This window comes from Dipteris shenzhenensis, chromosome 5, assembly GCF_047967505.1.
Source record: "Dipteris shenzhenensis isolate YYH24624 ecotype China chromosome 5, Dip_SZ_1.0, whole genome shotgun sequence".
NCBI classification, from domain to species: Eukaryota; Viridiplantae; Streptophyta; class Polypodiopsida; order Gleicheniales; family Dipteridaceae; genus Dipteris; species Dipteris shenzhenensis.
The window spans coordinates 58,014,137-58,030,497 of NC_141600.1; the positions used below are offsets into that span (position 1 = coordinate 58,014,137).

At 47.0% G+C, this 16,361-nt stretch overlaps 1 protein-coding gene across 1 annotated transcript in view; it reads right to left on the reverse strand.

The window, feature by feature from the left end:
- Positions 1-669: 669 nt before the first annotated feature.
- Positions 670-16,361, reverse strand: part of LOC147902241 (uncharacterized) — a 180,072-nt gene continuing 164,380 nt past the window's right edge. The window contains 2 exon segments of the mRNA XM_087374462.1: positions 670-756; positions 4,590-4,898. Of these exon segments, the coding sequence (XP_087230588.1) occupies positions 670-756; positions 4,590-4,898 (396 nt within the window).

Genomic DNA, 16,361 nt, shown 5'->3' on the forward strand with positions numbered 1-16,361 from the left:
ACTGGATATTCACCATTTCAATTGGTTTACGGCTTGGAGGCAGTTATGCCTTAAGAATGTCATATGAAGACTACTAGGTTCATTGCTGAGATCAATGGAAACTTGGAGGCCTACTCCCTTGAACGTATTTGGGATCTTGAAGCCTTAGAAGAGCACCAACGGGAGGCCGTCCTTGCACATGAAGTTTGGCAGAATAGACAATGGAGGTGTCATGACAGGAACCTCTGTTGTCGTGAGATTAAAGTGGGTGACTTGGTTCTCTTATACTCCAGCAAGTTTTTGAAGCATAAACCTAAATTTGTTAGCGGGTGGGCTGGACCTTACCAAACTTCTGCCTAGTGGTGGTGTGTAATTGGCCACTTTGAACGGTATGGTGCTCCCAACCCCAGTGAATGGTTCCAGAGTGAAGAGATATTAGCTTGCGTAAACTCTTCTGGAGGAGTTTGTATGTACCCTTTTCAAAAAAAAAAAAAAAAGTGTGGCTGTTCAATTAGTTGGCTGTCTTAAGGTTTCACTTTGTCCTACTTTTTCAATACATTTTTCAGACATTTCTCCCTTCAATTTTGAGCTGGAACTGATATGCGACTTGCTACTGCACATGTTTGAGCTGGAGTTGTTCTTTGAGTTGCTTGCTGGGCAGCGACTGGCTGTGCTACAGCCCGACATCCCTCAGTTGGCCGCCTCACTAGCCATGACTGAAGAAGTGTCAAGGCAGCTGCCCGTGAACTGCTCCAGCAGCCGCTTTGCCCACACGACCTGCAGCAGACAGCCCATTTGGATCTTCATAACAACCTGTGAGCTGCTTTCTTGTTGCTCGTGAACTGTTTCTTACTGCAGCGACCAGCAGCAGAGAGTGGTTTTCCAGCCCGCCATTGCCGCTCTACTCCGATCTTGGTGACTCACATAGCGACATTTTGAGAGTCATCATGTGATTGCTCCTAGTAGCCTCTCCCACTCACATCGCGAAATTTTGAGAGTCATCATGTGATTGCTCCTTGTAGCTTCTCCCATGGCCGACATCGACATATCATTCGGGGCATTCTTGCCATGATCTTCATTGACATTCTCTTGAGTTGTTCATAGAGTTGACACTCTATGATTTTTTGGGTGTCAACTAAAGACTTGAGACTAATCGTCCCAAATAGCTTAATGTTGTTGTTTGGAATGCTCCTTATGCATAAAATGAATGACATATTTCTTGCTTTTTATATGTTTTAGTCAAGGGTACTCGGCCCTGGGTAGTCCCCCAAAATGAATGCAATTATGGTTTTCTTGAGTTGATTAATGTTCTCTGTCTTGGATAGTCCTCCTAAAATGATGTATTCATTTGTTTGTTTTCTTATGTGTAGCTCCATATCCCTCATTAGTCCCTGGAGCCAAGGGGGGATGTATTGAGGGAACCTACTCTATATTGGTCTTAGATGGGTCTATCTATTAGGCCTGGCATTTGAGTTCCAGGATGTTGGTGCTCTAGTTTCCTAGACCTTTGAGGTGGTCATGTATCCATGCTAAGACATGACCCTCTGAGTCATGTTTGGGACGTAAAGCCATGAGAGTGCTCAGTCTAACCTCTGAACCATGCTTAGACTTTAGCCTCTGAGATTGCATGGGAGCCATGTCTAGTTCTAACATTGCACAGTTCGATGACCATCATAGACCTTGTTTTGGGTTCCATTCCAGTAGTCCCTCACCTTTCCTCCATGGAAGGGTGTTAGGAAATGGAGTCTAATTGAGTCTTATTTGGTGTATTCTAGTGAGTCTTAGTGTGAGTTTTATAGTACTAGGTGTCTAGGAGTGCCACGTGTCATATTCGGAGTTATCCGAGATACATTTGGTACTTACTATCCTATAAAGGCATTGTGTTTGTCACTTGTCAAATCACTCAACTCATTCAAGTACAAGATACTTTGGTCTACACATGAGTACTTGTTCAGTGCTTTCATTTCCTTTCCATTTCATTATGTTTGCTATCTTTACTTTTCATTCCTAGTGTTGGCTTGCTTCTCTCCCTACCACTATGTTCCTTAAAGCAACTCCAAGAATATTAATGTCATGCAAACACTGGTGAGAAACCAAACCATCCATATGCATTAGGAGTGGATGTGTAGCAATGGCAAAAAGCAAACAACCTCGACAGGCAGAGCGCGCTAATGACCATGAAGAGGAAAGACAGAAGGCAAGATGTCGTGCTAGCATCATAAAGACAGCAAACCACCCTTTGCATCTTATGCCCAAAACCCAATCTCTCCATGACATTTGTAATGAAATCCCATCTGACCATATCAAAAAATACTTTTGCAATGCCTATTTGCATGATCAAAACATCCTAATGTGTGTATTTGGCATATTCAATGCCAACATAAGTATTTGCGATATTATCCATGATTTGCCACCGAGGCACAAATCCATATTGCGTAGGATGCAAGCATCTATATAGGATCGTGAAATACGTAACGCCAACATTTTAAAAAATGATCTTGTAAATGAGAAGCATCAAGGTAATCGGCCTCCAATCAGATAAGTGCTGACATAGAGGCTTCTTTGAAACCAAATGCAGCAAACCTTTTTTCCAAGAAGAGAGCAATGTACCATGTAGCTAGGCATTATTGATCATGTGTAAGAGAAGAGGACTGACTTGATCCCAAAATTCAGCAAAGAATCCCCCACTCTGAGGCCATCCCAGCTTGGGGATTTGGAATGCCCCAATTTAGCCAATGCCCGTTTAAGTTCAGTATCTGTAAATGGAAATTTCAGTGAGTCTGCCTCTTCAGAAGAGATGATCGAATGGACATGTTGAAGAAATACATTTTGAGCAGCAAGCTCAGCAGATGAAGAGGGCAAAGGAGAAGCAAATAAATCCGCAAAATAATGTTGAACCACCTCATCAAGATGCTGATTATTCATTCTCCAAGAGCCATTGGACGCAAAACACAATGCAGGGAATGCATTCTACAAGAATCATGGAGGCTTTCAAAAACAGATTTGGATGAACAACCTGTATCTTACATGGTATATCGATAGTGGTGCTACTAAGCACATGACTCCTCGCCAGGAGTGGTTTGAGAGCATCACACCTATATATGGTAGACAGGTTACATGTGCCAATGATGCTTCTCAAGACATCATCGGAGTTGGGCACATTCCCATTCAGCTTGATAATGGGAAAGTTAAGTATATCCAAGATATGTGGTATGTTCCACAGTTGAGGCAAAATCTGATTTCAGTTTCAAACATTGCCCATGATCAACATATGTTGGTCGAATTTCAGGATAACCAATGCAGGATCAAGGATCCAAAGAAAGGGTATGAGGTTGTAGCAACAGGCACATATGACAGAGGCTTATACAAGCTTGATGCTCAGCCTTATGATCAGAAGGTATTGGCTGTAGTAGCAAACACTTCCCAGGCTGATTTATGGCATGCCAGGTTTGGACATGTCCATCACAGGGCATTGTCCTACTTGTACAACAATAATATGACTTATGGAATGCCAAAATTACAGCAACCAGAAAATGAAGTGTGTGAGGGGCGTGCACTTGGAAGATTGCATCGCTTGCCATTCTATCCAAGGCTGAGGCTGAAAGTCCCATCTCAAACTTGTAGTGAGAAGGGACGGCAGCCACAAGCTGATTGCCTTTGCAACAACCTTATACATAGTGCCCAAGGGAGTGATGGCCCTCCACTAGTTAACCAGATTTCTGCACCCCATCTTTGGTGGATAAGACGAATGAAACCCTCTATAAGTGAATCACATAGTACTAGCGTCCCAACTACTCTACATAGACCAGGTGATATGATCACCAATAATTTCCCAAAAAGTAAAGAAGAAAGAGAGGGTCAGCCCATTTGAACCAGGATAATTGCGCTTCACAAGGGCAAAAATAGCAGTTCTGAATTCCAAATTGGTAAAATCTGCATCGAGTAGAACCCTTATATCCAGTTTTTACCAATCCTGAAATGACCCACTAAACCTTTTTCCTGGCATCATCTCTTGTGGAGTGTCAAGGTCTGCAGTAAGAAAAAAGGTATAAAAATCTGATATGATGAGCACGCTATATTAAATTTAAACCAACCACTACCAATAATAGAACACTTTCCTGAGCATGGACAACCTATCTGGACATTTATAGTGGCATTTTTGCAATTCAAAATTAACTTATTGAGCCAACTCAAACAATATGGAAATATAAAGCCATAAAGTCCATTGGAATTTACATATTGTAAGCAGCATTCAATAAAAAATTTGGTGAATCAATGCAAAAGATAGGAATATATAGTTGATTTTTTAAAATTTTGCAAGGCTTCTTCCTCTTTATTCCAAGAAGAACACAAGATATCATACTCTCTGTAAGTTCTGGCTGTAGAAGGCTCAGTATGATTCGCAACATGCCTTGCACAAAGTTTTGTTCCTGAAAAAAAGCTACTCCCTTTAGAGACAAAGTTTATGTAGAGACAAGAAATTGATTTGTCTTTTTGAATACTTAAAGGAAGCCACTTCACTTAGAAGACAATTTCTGAAAGACTATTTACTGGGTGAAATGAAACTGGAAAAATAGTTAAATTACAAATTAAGGCATAAAATTTATTACCTGCATTGGCATTACCAGCTTACAATTCTTTTGTACACAACGCAAGCAGGGTGGCAACAACCACTCACAAAGTCTTATTATTTGATCACAGTATTTTCCACTTAATGTCTCGGGAAGAAGGTTTCCCCAAGATTCCATGATAGGTCGCCACCCAATAGCAACAGGCTCAACGTACACCATACCACACCTTGAGACAGTAGCTGGTGATGCTGCTGCAAGGTCTTGGACCTCGAATATCAAATTCATGGGTGCTGACATTTGAATAATTTCACCACTCATGAGGCACAATTTTCTATTATCATCGAGCACCTGTGGTAATAAGCAGGAGCTGAATAGAGTTTGTCGGAATATAATACCCATACCAATAACAATCCTCCACATGTAGCCAAAGATGACATTTGTATATTCTGAGGGAGTAGCTATAGTTCATTTTTAGATTAAATTAGTGTTAGATGAGTGTTAATCATTTGGTTCACACTTGGAGATATGTAGAATTCATGAAAAATCAGTCACTCCTTATTTCATGGAAATTCTGCTCTTTTTTTAAATTAAAGAGTGATATATTCCATTCAAAACAAATCATACAACAGGTGGGAGAGAAAGTACTCTATCCCTAGCCTCAACAATGTGGCAAAAAAACCATGGAGGTGGTCTAAAATGCCACAACATCCCAAAAGGGGTCAAGTGAAAAAAAAAGAGCAGTCCCATGTCCTCATGAAGGATATAAGTCTCCCAAAAGCTGCCAAAGAGGTGCCTGTACACCGCTCCCATTGACTCCTAAGACTGAAGATAATCTCTGCCCAAATGGAAGCGAGAGTGTCAGCCTCTGTGCATAAATGGTCCCCAAGGACAAAAGAACACCGCGAACACCATATCCACCGTAGGGTAATGCTGGAAATCACCTCCTAGGCTGACCCTGCAGCTGAAGTAGGCATGGAATCCTGCGCTGGTACCAGTACCAAAAGTAAATCCTGCGGCTCCATGATGCTGGCCTCCGTGGGACCCCGTCTTTGGTGACGCTGCATGAAGAAACCGAGGTCTCCTGGCTCTGATTCAAAGAGAGTAAAGGCTCCAGATCCTCTCCCCCAAAGAGCAGCGCCCCACGTCATCAGAAAGGACTCAGATGTAACATATGAGAACAACCTGAAGATACCTGTCCATACCACTCTAGAGCTGGTACAACTCCATAAACAATGCTTGCTAGATTCCTCTGCAAGCTGACAATGCATACACAAGGAGGGTCTACCCATCTGCTGGAGCCAAGTACCCACAGGTATGCCCTATGTATAGTGAGCCAAAGAAAGTAGGAGACTTTCCTGGCTCTACTAATGCCCCAAAAGTGAGTCCAGTAGCTCAGCAAGAGCTCTGCAGTAAGTCCTTGTGCGTGCCAATGCTGGGAGGTAGATGGAATGTGATGAGAGTCTCTCTGCTGAAGCCTGTAACCTGCCCTCATCGAGTACTAGAAGAAAGAAAGAGGACGAACGCCTGCCACCGGAGCAGGCCATGCCCACTCACCTGGGTCCTAGTCAAGCTCTGCAAGAGGTCGACCCTGAAAAATCCAAAGTCTCCATCTAATATCCTCTGCAATGGTCAACCTGGAAGGATCTGTGGCCCATTCCTTACCCAGGCAACCAATGACCCTGACTCTCTGCCAAAGAAGCTCCTGACGATCCAGGGGCTGAGTGGGATACAATTTGTGAGAGGAGTCCGTCTCAAAAAAAATAAATGGAAGAGCTGCTGCTCCTCCCCGTTCCCCTGCTGCTCCCCCTCCCTCAGCCCGTCTCCCTCCCCCCTCAGCCTGTCCCTAGCCCCTCCCTGCTGCTTCCCTCCCTCCCCCCCTGCTGCTCCGCCCCCTCCCCCTGCCTGTCCCTCACTCCCTCCCTCTGTTCCCTGCTTCCGCCCCCTCCCCCTTGCTGTCCCGCCCCCTCTCCCTGCCTCCGTCCCCTCCCCCCTGCTGCTTCTCTCCCTCTCCCTGCCTCCGCCCCTCCCCCCTGCTGCTCCCCTCTGCCCCCTGCTGTCCCGCCCCCTCTCCCTGCTGCTCCGTCCCCTCCCCCCTTGCTCCGCCCCCTCTCCCTGCTGCTCCCCCTCTCCCCCTGCCTCCGCCCCTTCCCCCCTGCTGCTCCGCTCCCTCTCCCTGCTGTCCCGCCCCCTCTCCTGCTGTCCCGCCCCCTCCCCTGCTGTCCCGCCCCCTCCCTGCTTGCTCTCCCGCCCCCTCTCCTCCTCTCACTCCTCCCTTTCTTCTCCTCTCCCTTCCCCTCCCTCCTTGCCCCTCTCCCCTCTTAGCCTTAGCCCCTCTCCTCCTTCCCTCCCCTTCCCCCCTGCTTCCTCCTAGCCTCCTTTCCCCTCCCTTGCCCCTCGCAGTTTTTTTTTTGGAACGGAAGGAGCCTTTTTTCCTGTTCGAGTCGGCCTCCTCACCTTGATTGGCGATGGATTCCCCGTCAGCCAATCCTACTCCATCTCCACCGGCCGCGAAAACTATCACATTCTCTAAAGACGAGCTGCAGCAGCTCAGGAAGGATGTAGAGATTGAGTGCTCTACCACTTTGTTAGCACGCATCTTCGGGTCTCACCCTTCCAGATCCCAAGCCAGAGACTGGATGCTTGCGGCTCTCCCCCCAGACCTCGCTCCTCGATTGGTAGATGTTCGCCTTCTGGGACGAGGTTTCTTCCAGGTTGTTTTTGACACTCCAGAGGCTGCGAGCACTGTGCTCAAGGCCGAGCTTTTACACCTGGGACACAGGAAGATCTTCTTTGAAGCCTTTCACCTTGGTTTCGACCCAGTTGAGGCAGATAAGAAATTCTTTTCGCTCTTCATCAGGTTCCCCGGGCTTCCCCAGGTCTACTATCGACTTCTTTCTGTTATTGGGGAGCATTTTGGCGTAGTTGCTGAGATCCCACCCCTCCCTGGGTTGCCATTGACTGCAGCAGAGGCAACCAAGGCTGATGGGGTTCCTAGAGTTAGGGTCCTTTGCAAGGATCCTAACCTCGAGATGGACCACGTCATGATACAGCGCCCGGATGGTTCCTTTTTTCGCCAGAGAGTGGAGATTTCAGGCAGGCAGGACCAGTGCAGGATTTGCAGGACCTCGGGACACTTTGCCAGGGATTGTCCCAGAAAGAAGAAAAGGCCTAAGAAGACCTCTGGTACAGCTACCGCCTCAGGGCATCGACAGGGGGGACAGGGGGGGAGATTAGACCCGGCACTTGCCCCTCGACCTCGACAGAGGGGTGGTACAGGTCCAGCTCCTGCTCCTCATTCTTCACGTGGCGGTCCTGCTCAGTCAGGTGGTGGTACAGGTCCAGTACCTATTCCTCGGCCTCACCAGGGGGGTGGTACAGGTCCTGCTCCTCGACCTCCACCTCCCTCAGGCACACGTGACGCTTTACAGTGGGTTCTAGTACGTGTGCAGGTCCCTCCTTCAGTTCACGAGGGTACCTTAGTAGACTCTGCTTCACCTCGAGCTGTCCTTCCTGTCTCACCTTGCACAGTCCGAGACGCTGAAGCTTCGACCTCCTCCCCAGTTGCAGCTTCTTCCTTAGATCCAGCACTGCCAGATGTTCCTCTTGAGGACGGAGAGATTTCCGCGGCTGGGCAGACACCGGGTAGAGAGCCTTCCTCACTCCCTCCCTTGGACAGGGGGAAGGGGATAGCTTACACTGTTGATCCTCTTCCCTCACAAGGGATCCTTCGTACTCCGGTGTCTGGATTGCTCCACAGGAACTCATTTTCAGCCTTGGCAGAGAGTTCAGATTTCCCAGAGGAGGAGTTTGTTCCCGCTACTTTTGGGGAGCCAGTGGTTGGATTTCCTATTGACAGGGCTTCTTCTTCAGGTGCCAGGATTCTTTCCCCTATTGACTTTCCTCCACTGGGTTCCTTCCCTCCATCCAGGAGGTCTTCCCCTGTTGAGGGGTTTGTTTCCGCCACTAGGTCGGGTAAGGTGTTCCACTCTACATCCTCCCGTCAATGAGGATTATCAGTTGGAACATACAGGGCCTAGGTGGCGTCCCACATCGCCGCCGCAGACAGCTGATCCGGGATCAGCTTCATCCAGGTGTTACTGGTGGTCCCATTGATATATTATTTATTCAAGAGCACAAGCTAGATTATAGAGATTGTGCCAAGTCAGGCAAGTTGCTCTCAGGAGATACTTTTTGGTCGCCTGCATTGGGCACTAGGGGAGGCACTTCTATTTCAGTTTCACAGTCGGTTCTCCCCTTAGTTGTTGGGCACGGAGTCATTATCCCCTCTAGAGCTCAGTGGATTATTCTCTTGATTGGAGGGCGTAAGGTTGGCTTCCTCAACCTATATGCCTCCAACATTAGAGGGGAACGTGTCCTTATGTGGAAGACTTTGCTCTCTTGGGCCCCCATTGTGGATTCTTGGGTGATTGGAGGTGACTTTAACATGGTCGAGTTACCTTCAGACAAAAAAGGGGGTAGAGAAGGCGGACTTCACTCTTTGGAGAGAGCAGCTTGGGATGTCTTCCTTTTCCATTTCTGTGGCAGAGATACTTGGTGTGATGATGCCTTTCTTATTCAGCCACAATCCCTCCTGTTCTCTTGGTCGAACAGGAGGCAACAGATGCCTATTCATGCACGCATTGACAGATTTTATGTAGATGACTGGGCACTTGACAGAGGGGGATCGGTATGCATTGCTGCAGGGGTTTCCACCTCAGACCATTTCCCTGTTGTTTTGGCTATCTCAGAGCCTCACTTGAGAGGCCGATCAGCCAGCATCAGGATCCCAGATGCCTTTTACACAGAGGAGGACCTTACAGAGGCAGCCCTACGGGTATGGTTTGCTCATGTCCAGGGAGGGCAGCCACATCCTTCACATTTAGCCGCTGCCCTCTCTGGTATTAGCGACTTTTACTGCTCAGTTGCTTCTACCAGGAGACGAGATATTCTCAGACGTGAGATTGGTGTTCGCCAGCAGTTAGCAGCTTTGCAGAGGGAAGAGCAGAAACGGCCTTCAGATGCTTGGATTCAGGAGCGCCTTGCTGCAGCGAGGGCTCACTTGCAGTTATTGCTTGATCAGAGAGCAGAGTATGCCTTTCATGCACGGGAGTCCTTCTGGATTCAGATGGGTGGTAGAGTCAATAAACACTTCTTCTCTACTCTTGGCCCTAGACATAGTAGAGAGAGTGTATCTCAGCTTATTGACTCACATGGGGTTTTACAGACAAAGCCAGATGACGTCTTACGCATAGCTTCAGATTTCTATGCCACCCTCCTTACTGCTGATCCTGAGACACACGATATAGAGGATGCTAGACAGGCTATTTGGCAGAGTATCCCAGTGTTGGTGAATCCGGATTTGCATGTTCTACTTGGCGCACCTTTCACCAACACAGAGTTCAGGACTGCACTTTCAGCCCTTCACAAGGGCAAGTGCCCAGGTTTAGATGGCCTCACTCCGTCTTTTTTCATTGCATTTTGGGATATGATTGGAGACTATATTACTTCAGCCATGCAGGCCATTTGGGACTCTGGCGAGATGCCTGAATCGCTTACAGAGGGCCTCATCCACCTTATCCCAAAAGGAGGTAGCAGAAATTTATTGTCCCAGTGGAGGCCTATCACACTTCTGGGGACTTGTTACAAGATTCTGGCCAAGGCTATCAGCCTCCGATTGCAGCCACTTCTCCCTGATCTTATCCACGACACTCAGACGGGATTTGTGCATGGCAGAAGTATTTTTGATAACATTTTTTCTTTCTGGGAAGCTTCAGAGTGGGCCGTGCAGAGTGGCCAGAATCTTGCCATTCTACTGTTGGATTTTGAAAAAGCTTATGACAGAGTAGATTGGAGTTTTTTGGAGGGCACCCTACTACGCTTTGGATTCACTGATGTTTGGATCAGAGGTGTTTCCTCTTTGTACAGATCAGCCCATAGCCAGGTACTTATTGGTGGGGTAAGGGGTGAGAGATTTCAGATTTCGAGATCAGTCCGTCAGGGATGCCCCCTTGCTCCTTTCCTTTTTTTATTCGTGGCCGAAGCTATGAGCATCTATGTTAGATCTCAAGCTGACATCTTTGGGCTGAGACTTCCTATCAGAAGAGAAGAGGAGCTGCTTGACAGTGAGTTGGCTGATGACACAGCGATTTATTTGGATGCCTCTCCACAGACATTGACTTCTTTCAGGACAGCATTGGATTTATTTTGCTTGGCGGCAGGGGCGCAGATAAATTGGCATAAATCCAATGGCTTTTGGATCAGTGATGAGGACAATCCAGTTTGGGGACTTGACATAGGGTTCACTTGGGTTCAGAGGGGTGTGCCTATCAGGTATTTGGGCTGCCAGGTCGGCTTGGGTATTTCTACCACGCAGCAGTTTGCTCCCGTGTTGGAGAGCATCAGAAGGAAGCTTCTCTTTTGGAGCTCAGCCAAGCTGGATCTTGCCTCTAGAGTTGTGGTGGTCAACCAGGTCCTCTTGGCCACGGCCTGGTTTATTTGTTCATGTTGGTGCCGTTCTAGGGACTGCATCATTCAGCTCAGAAGACCGATCAGGAACTTTCTCTGGAGTGGGCTTGATGGCACAGCAGATGCCTTAGCCAGGGTGGCATCGTGGTGCGAGGACTGATGCCAGGACAGGAACCGTGGAAGGACTTTCTTATCAGCAGCATACAGAGGTGCACACCTTCCTCAGGAGGAGACTGGATGAGCAGTGTTAGATGGATTTTCACCTCAGCACACCTCAGATCACCTTCATCCCCTCTCATGGTTGCCATTTTGAAAGCTTGGGCTAGTTTCAGAAGCTCTCTTCGGAGGATTCCTCCTTCCTCCCGGGAAGAGATTGATAGGCAGCCCATCATGTGGAACGACAGTATTTTAGATGATCGTGGCAAACCACTGGGTGCCTCACTCTACATGCAGTGGGCCAGGTGGGAGAGGGGACCTGCTTCTTCTTTGGGATCTTGGAAAGCCTTCCGTAGGCTTTCAGAGGAAACCAAGTCAGGGTTGATAGGACATCTCAGAGGGAGTGCAGGGAGGATCTTGCAGATTGAGTCAGCCCTTCCAGAGGCTTGGATAGACACAGATGTTATGCCTCTCACTACCTCCACTTGGGCAGGTACTTTCTCGAGAGGCGGGGTTCCACTTCAGGTCTTAGCCTTCCGAGGTGCACAGGAGGATGCTTTGGTTTTCAGTGTCCAGGATGGTGGCAGATTACTCAGATCTACACATGATATATTGCTTGAGTCTGCTTTTCAGCCTATCAGGGTCGTAGGCCTTTTGATGCAGGGATCAGATTCAGAGTGGTTCTTAGACCCTGACCCCTAGTTACTCTCCACCGGGTCTTGGAGACTTTGGCTCTATGGAGGAGTTCCCATCAGGTATTTACAGTGGGACCCCGGAGAGTGGGAGTGGATTGACGCGGGGCATCGAGAGAAGACCATCCCCTTCTTTCGTTACACGGTCAGTAATGCCAGGAGATTTCAGCTCAGTAGTAGAGGTTGGAGACCCTCCAGAGTTCCTCATTGGGAGACTTTTGGTATTACTGCGGATCAGCAGAGGTACTTCTGGAGGAGGCTCTGGAAATCCCACAGGAATAGAAAGATCACTATCTTCTTTTGGCTTTCTATTCATGGAGGGATTGCAGTGAACCTTTGGAGGTCCAGATTCGGAGCCGACCCTACTTGCCCTCGTTGCCTTTCTGCTTCGGAGTCTATTCAGCATTGCTTATGGGATTGCAGACAGGCGAGATTGATTTGGATGGGGATAGCCAGGATCTTCAGTCACTTTGCCCATTCCCCACTCTTTATGACTTGGGGCTCGGTGGCTTGGCTTTCTCTTACAGGACCTCAGGTTTTCTATGAGGGACTTGACTCCTCCCGGGCCATTTCAGTTCGACATCATCGGGTTGAGCTCTGCTCGTTGGATGTGGTTACACACCGTCCTTTTACAGCTGTACATGCCTCTGTGGATACTTCTTGGGAGATTATAGCGAGCATAGCAGCCTGGCATATCTGGAGATCCAGATGCACAGAGGCTATGGAGGGTACTCAGGTTCATCCCTCGCACACATTGGCTAGTATCTGGACAGACATCGTACACACTCTGATGGCCGTATGGACGGGTATGCAGGGGGACTCCCGTGCAGCCTCAGCTAGGAGGGCTTCTTTCTTCAGGGAATGGAAGGATTCTCCTTTCTTCTCTGAATCTACTACAGGGTTGAGATGGCACTTTCAGCCTCAGCCTTGGTTTCTTTCCACCTCACTCTGAGGGGGTTTTTTATTATCCTCATGATTTCATGATGTATTCCGCTTTGAGCTTGCTCTCGCGGGTTTTTGTTCTTACTTAATAGAAGTCTTTTTCATGGAAAAAAATAAATAAATGGTGCCGGCTAAGCAAACTCCAATACATAGCTCAGCCTCACTAAAACAACCCGACCAAGTAGAAATGGGATCAACATAGGCTGGATCTGTAAGTACATCCCTCCACTCCTGAGGAATAGCTCTCATGATCAGTAATCTGGTGGCAGCAATCTGTCCAAGTGGCCCATGTCTATCTCTGATCACCTCCTCTGACATCTCCACACCTTCCCTGAACCAATCTCCGAGTGTCACCACCCCCTGAGCATGCCATCTGGCCAAGGGAGTCCTAAGTTTTGTAGTACCAATGCTCTTCCGGCCAAAGAGAGTCTAGCCATACTCCAGTAGGCTAGCTTTCTCCATATACTCTCAAGAACTGGGGCAAACTGTTGCGTCGGGGACACCTCAATGCCAACCTCGAAGCCTAGATATCTCGTGGAGGTGCCTCTAGGTATCCATACAAAGCCTCTGTCTCCTCCCCATGCTGGGGTATCCTGCTGAGCTCCAGTCCAGATGCCTTTTGATTTGTTCCAATTGACAAGTCCCCCTGAGGCTAGGCAGAACTTGTCAATTGCATCCGCAGCAGTAGCAAGACTATATGCATCTCCTTTGACTATCAGTGCCGTATCATCAGCAAACTCAGTGTCCAGAAGCTCCTACTCCTGCCGGTTAGGCAGATGAAGGCCCAAAGTGCCATGACTGGTAGCCTGCATAAAGTATCCCATAGCCACCGCTACGAAAAGGAAAAGGTAAGGTGCAAGCGGGCATCCCTGTCGTACCGATCTGGATAGCTGAAAAGCCGGTCCTCTGTCTCCACAGACCACCATCCTGCTAGAAGAGTGAGAGTAAAGTGAGGAGACCCATAAAATCCATCTATCACTGAAGCCTAGCCTCCTCATAGTGCCCTCCAAGAAACCCCAGTCCACCCTGTCATAGGCCTTCTCAAAATCAAGAAGGAGAACTGCAATCTCCTGCTGACTCTTTTGGACACATGTTCTAAGCAATCCTTGCTAACTTTGTGTTTTTAAAGATAATTGTTCCTTTCGAAGAAAAGGGAAGATCCATATTCTTATTTCTTCATTTTTTTCCAAAAAATTTGACTTATATTAAGTGTAATTAGAGAATACAATAAGATCACAAGAAGCTCTTGTGAAAATCCTGTATGAGGAAGGTTGGCAGCCAGTCCAGAATCTAAAAAAAGCTATGGGGGGGGTGAGGAAAACAATACATGGACCCACTCTCTCATAAAATATGATATCCTAGCTTCAGCAGTACATGAAGAGCCCTAAATTCTACTAGAGGTGGGGCCATTAGTATGGAACGTGTCTTCCCAAACATTGCAAAAGGGCTAGGAAGTATAAGTGTGTTTATGAAAGAGGAGTGAGGTCTAAAGATGGAGGATAGTATCAAGTCTAGGAAAATGACCTGGGTGGTTGCTCTCCAAATCAAGAGTGCACTATCCAAGCGTCTTGCCTCATGGAAATCTTTGGTCCTCATAATGTGCCCCAAGAAATGGATACCCAAGTGATGAAGAAGCTACCTCTCCTCATCCTGTGAGCAATGCCGTGCTCTCTGCAAACTCATATGCAATGATGAATGCAATCTATCAATTCAAGGCAACATTAGGCATCATAGATTCACTCCAAAAACCTCCCTCCAAAGGTTAACAAAGAGTCCACCATGCTGTAAAAGCCAAAGCATGGAAAATGGTCTCATTTGGTATGATATCTATGATCTCCATAGGTTCACTGCAATCCCTCCATAATGGAAATCCAAAAGAAAATAGTGATTTATCTATTCCTAAGGGATTTCCATAGACTTCTCTGACAAAGTTTTTTGCAAGACTATAGAAATCTAAAAACCCTCAACAAAGGAGCTCTGGTGGACTTCAGTCCCTAAGACTAAGCTGAAACCTCCCCGCATTACTAAGAGTAGTAGAAGAAAGGGAGGCTTTTCTCATGGTTCTCTACATCAATCCACTCCCACTCCATGGGCTCCCAGTGCAAACAATTCATGGGGACATTTTCATAAATCCAAATCTGGAAAGGCAGGGGGGCAACTCTTTGAGGGTAGAGAATCTCTTTTGGTCTAAAGTATTCCACCCACCTTTGGCCATACAAGAACCTCGACGTTCTTATTTTCTCTCCTTCAAAGGCATTTCATCTGTGGCGGATGTACTTCACGATGATGGCACAATTCTATCTTTTTCTTTGGCTGCTCGCAAATACGGCTTGGGAGCTCATTATCGTCCTTTATGGCATAAAATTTCAGCAATGCTCCAACCGTACTTGCCGATACCTCATTTAGAAATACAGCATCGGCTTGAGGATTGGATTTTACGCTCTCCTTCCTCATATGTCCGTCCTTTGAAGCTTTCACATATCACAGTGTCATCATTGTATAGAGTGTTATTACCTCCACCTTGGATTTCCAACAGAGCAAATATTGTTTGGCATATGGATCGTCCAATGAAGTGGTGGAGAAAAAGGCTGCGTCTCCTTTGGCATTACAAAGTCCCTCTTTGACAACAGCTTTTTCTATGGCGAGTTCTCCTTGGCATTTTTCCATCTGGATAGTTACTCGCACACAGACATATTGCTTCAGCTGTTTGTCACAGATGCTCGCACTCTACTGAATCAGTGCTCCACATCTTTTGGCCGCATTAGTTTGTTCAATTCCACTTCTTTTGAGGTGACTACCAACTAAAGCTTATGGTCATCTGAAAGGTTTTTGAAATCATTTAAGCCCACAAAGGAATTGGTTCTTCTCTCCCATCTGGACCAGTACATGTAATCAAAAGCCCTAAGAGGTTAGCCATGATCATCAAGTGCAAGGTCATTCCACATGATAGGCTGTCTGTCAATCTCTTCTTGTGAAGAGGGTGAGATTCTCCAAAGATCGATCCTAAATCTTCCCCAAGATTTCAAGATAGCAGCCATAAAAGGGGAGGAAGGAATCCAAAGGTGTGCCGAGGTAAAGATCTATCCTGATACTGTCCATGCAAGGACCACCCAAGGAGAAGGAGCAAGACTATATACGATGAAAAAAGAAATCTTTCCAAGGCTCCTATCTTGGCAAAATCCCCTTGACAACAACCTAGAAAAACAAGACCCTACATTGCAAATATGGATCAATGATATTGATCCTCCCTCTTGTGTGGGGAGGATTAAGGCCTCCCAGGCCACTTTGGCTCTAGTATCTATAAAACCATCAAGTTTGCTTCACAAGAAATTATTGAGTGATGTAATTTCTGGAGTGGCACCAACTCGAACAAATAAACAAGGTTGTGGCCAGCAGTACTTGGTTAACAACTACCATTGTGGATGCGAGATCAAGTCTAGCTGAACTACAAAAAATGATTTTTCTCATGATACTCTCCAACACATGAGCAATCTGCTATACGATGGAGAGATATCGACCTGGTAGCGTTAATATCTGATAGAGACACCTCTCTCTC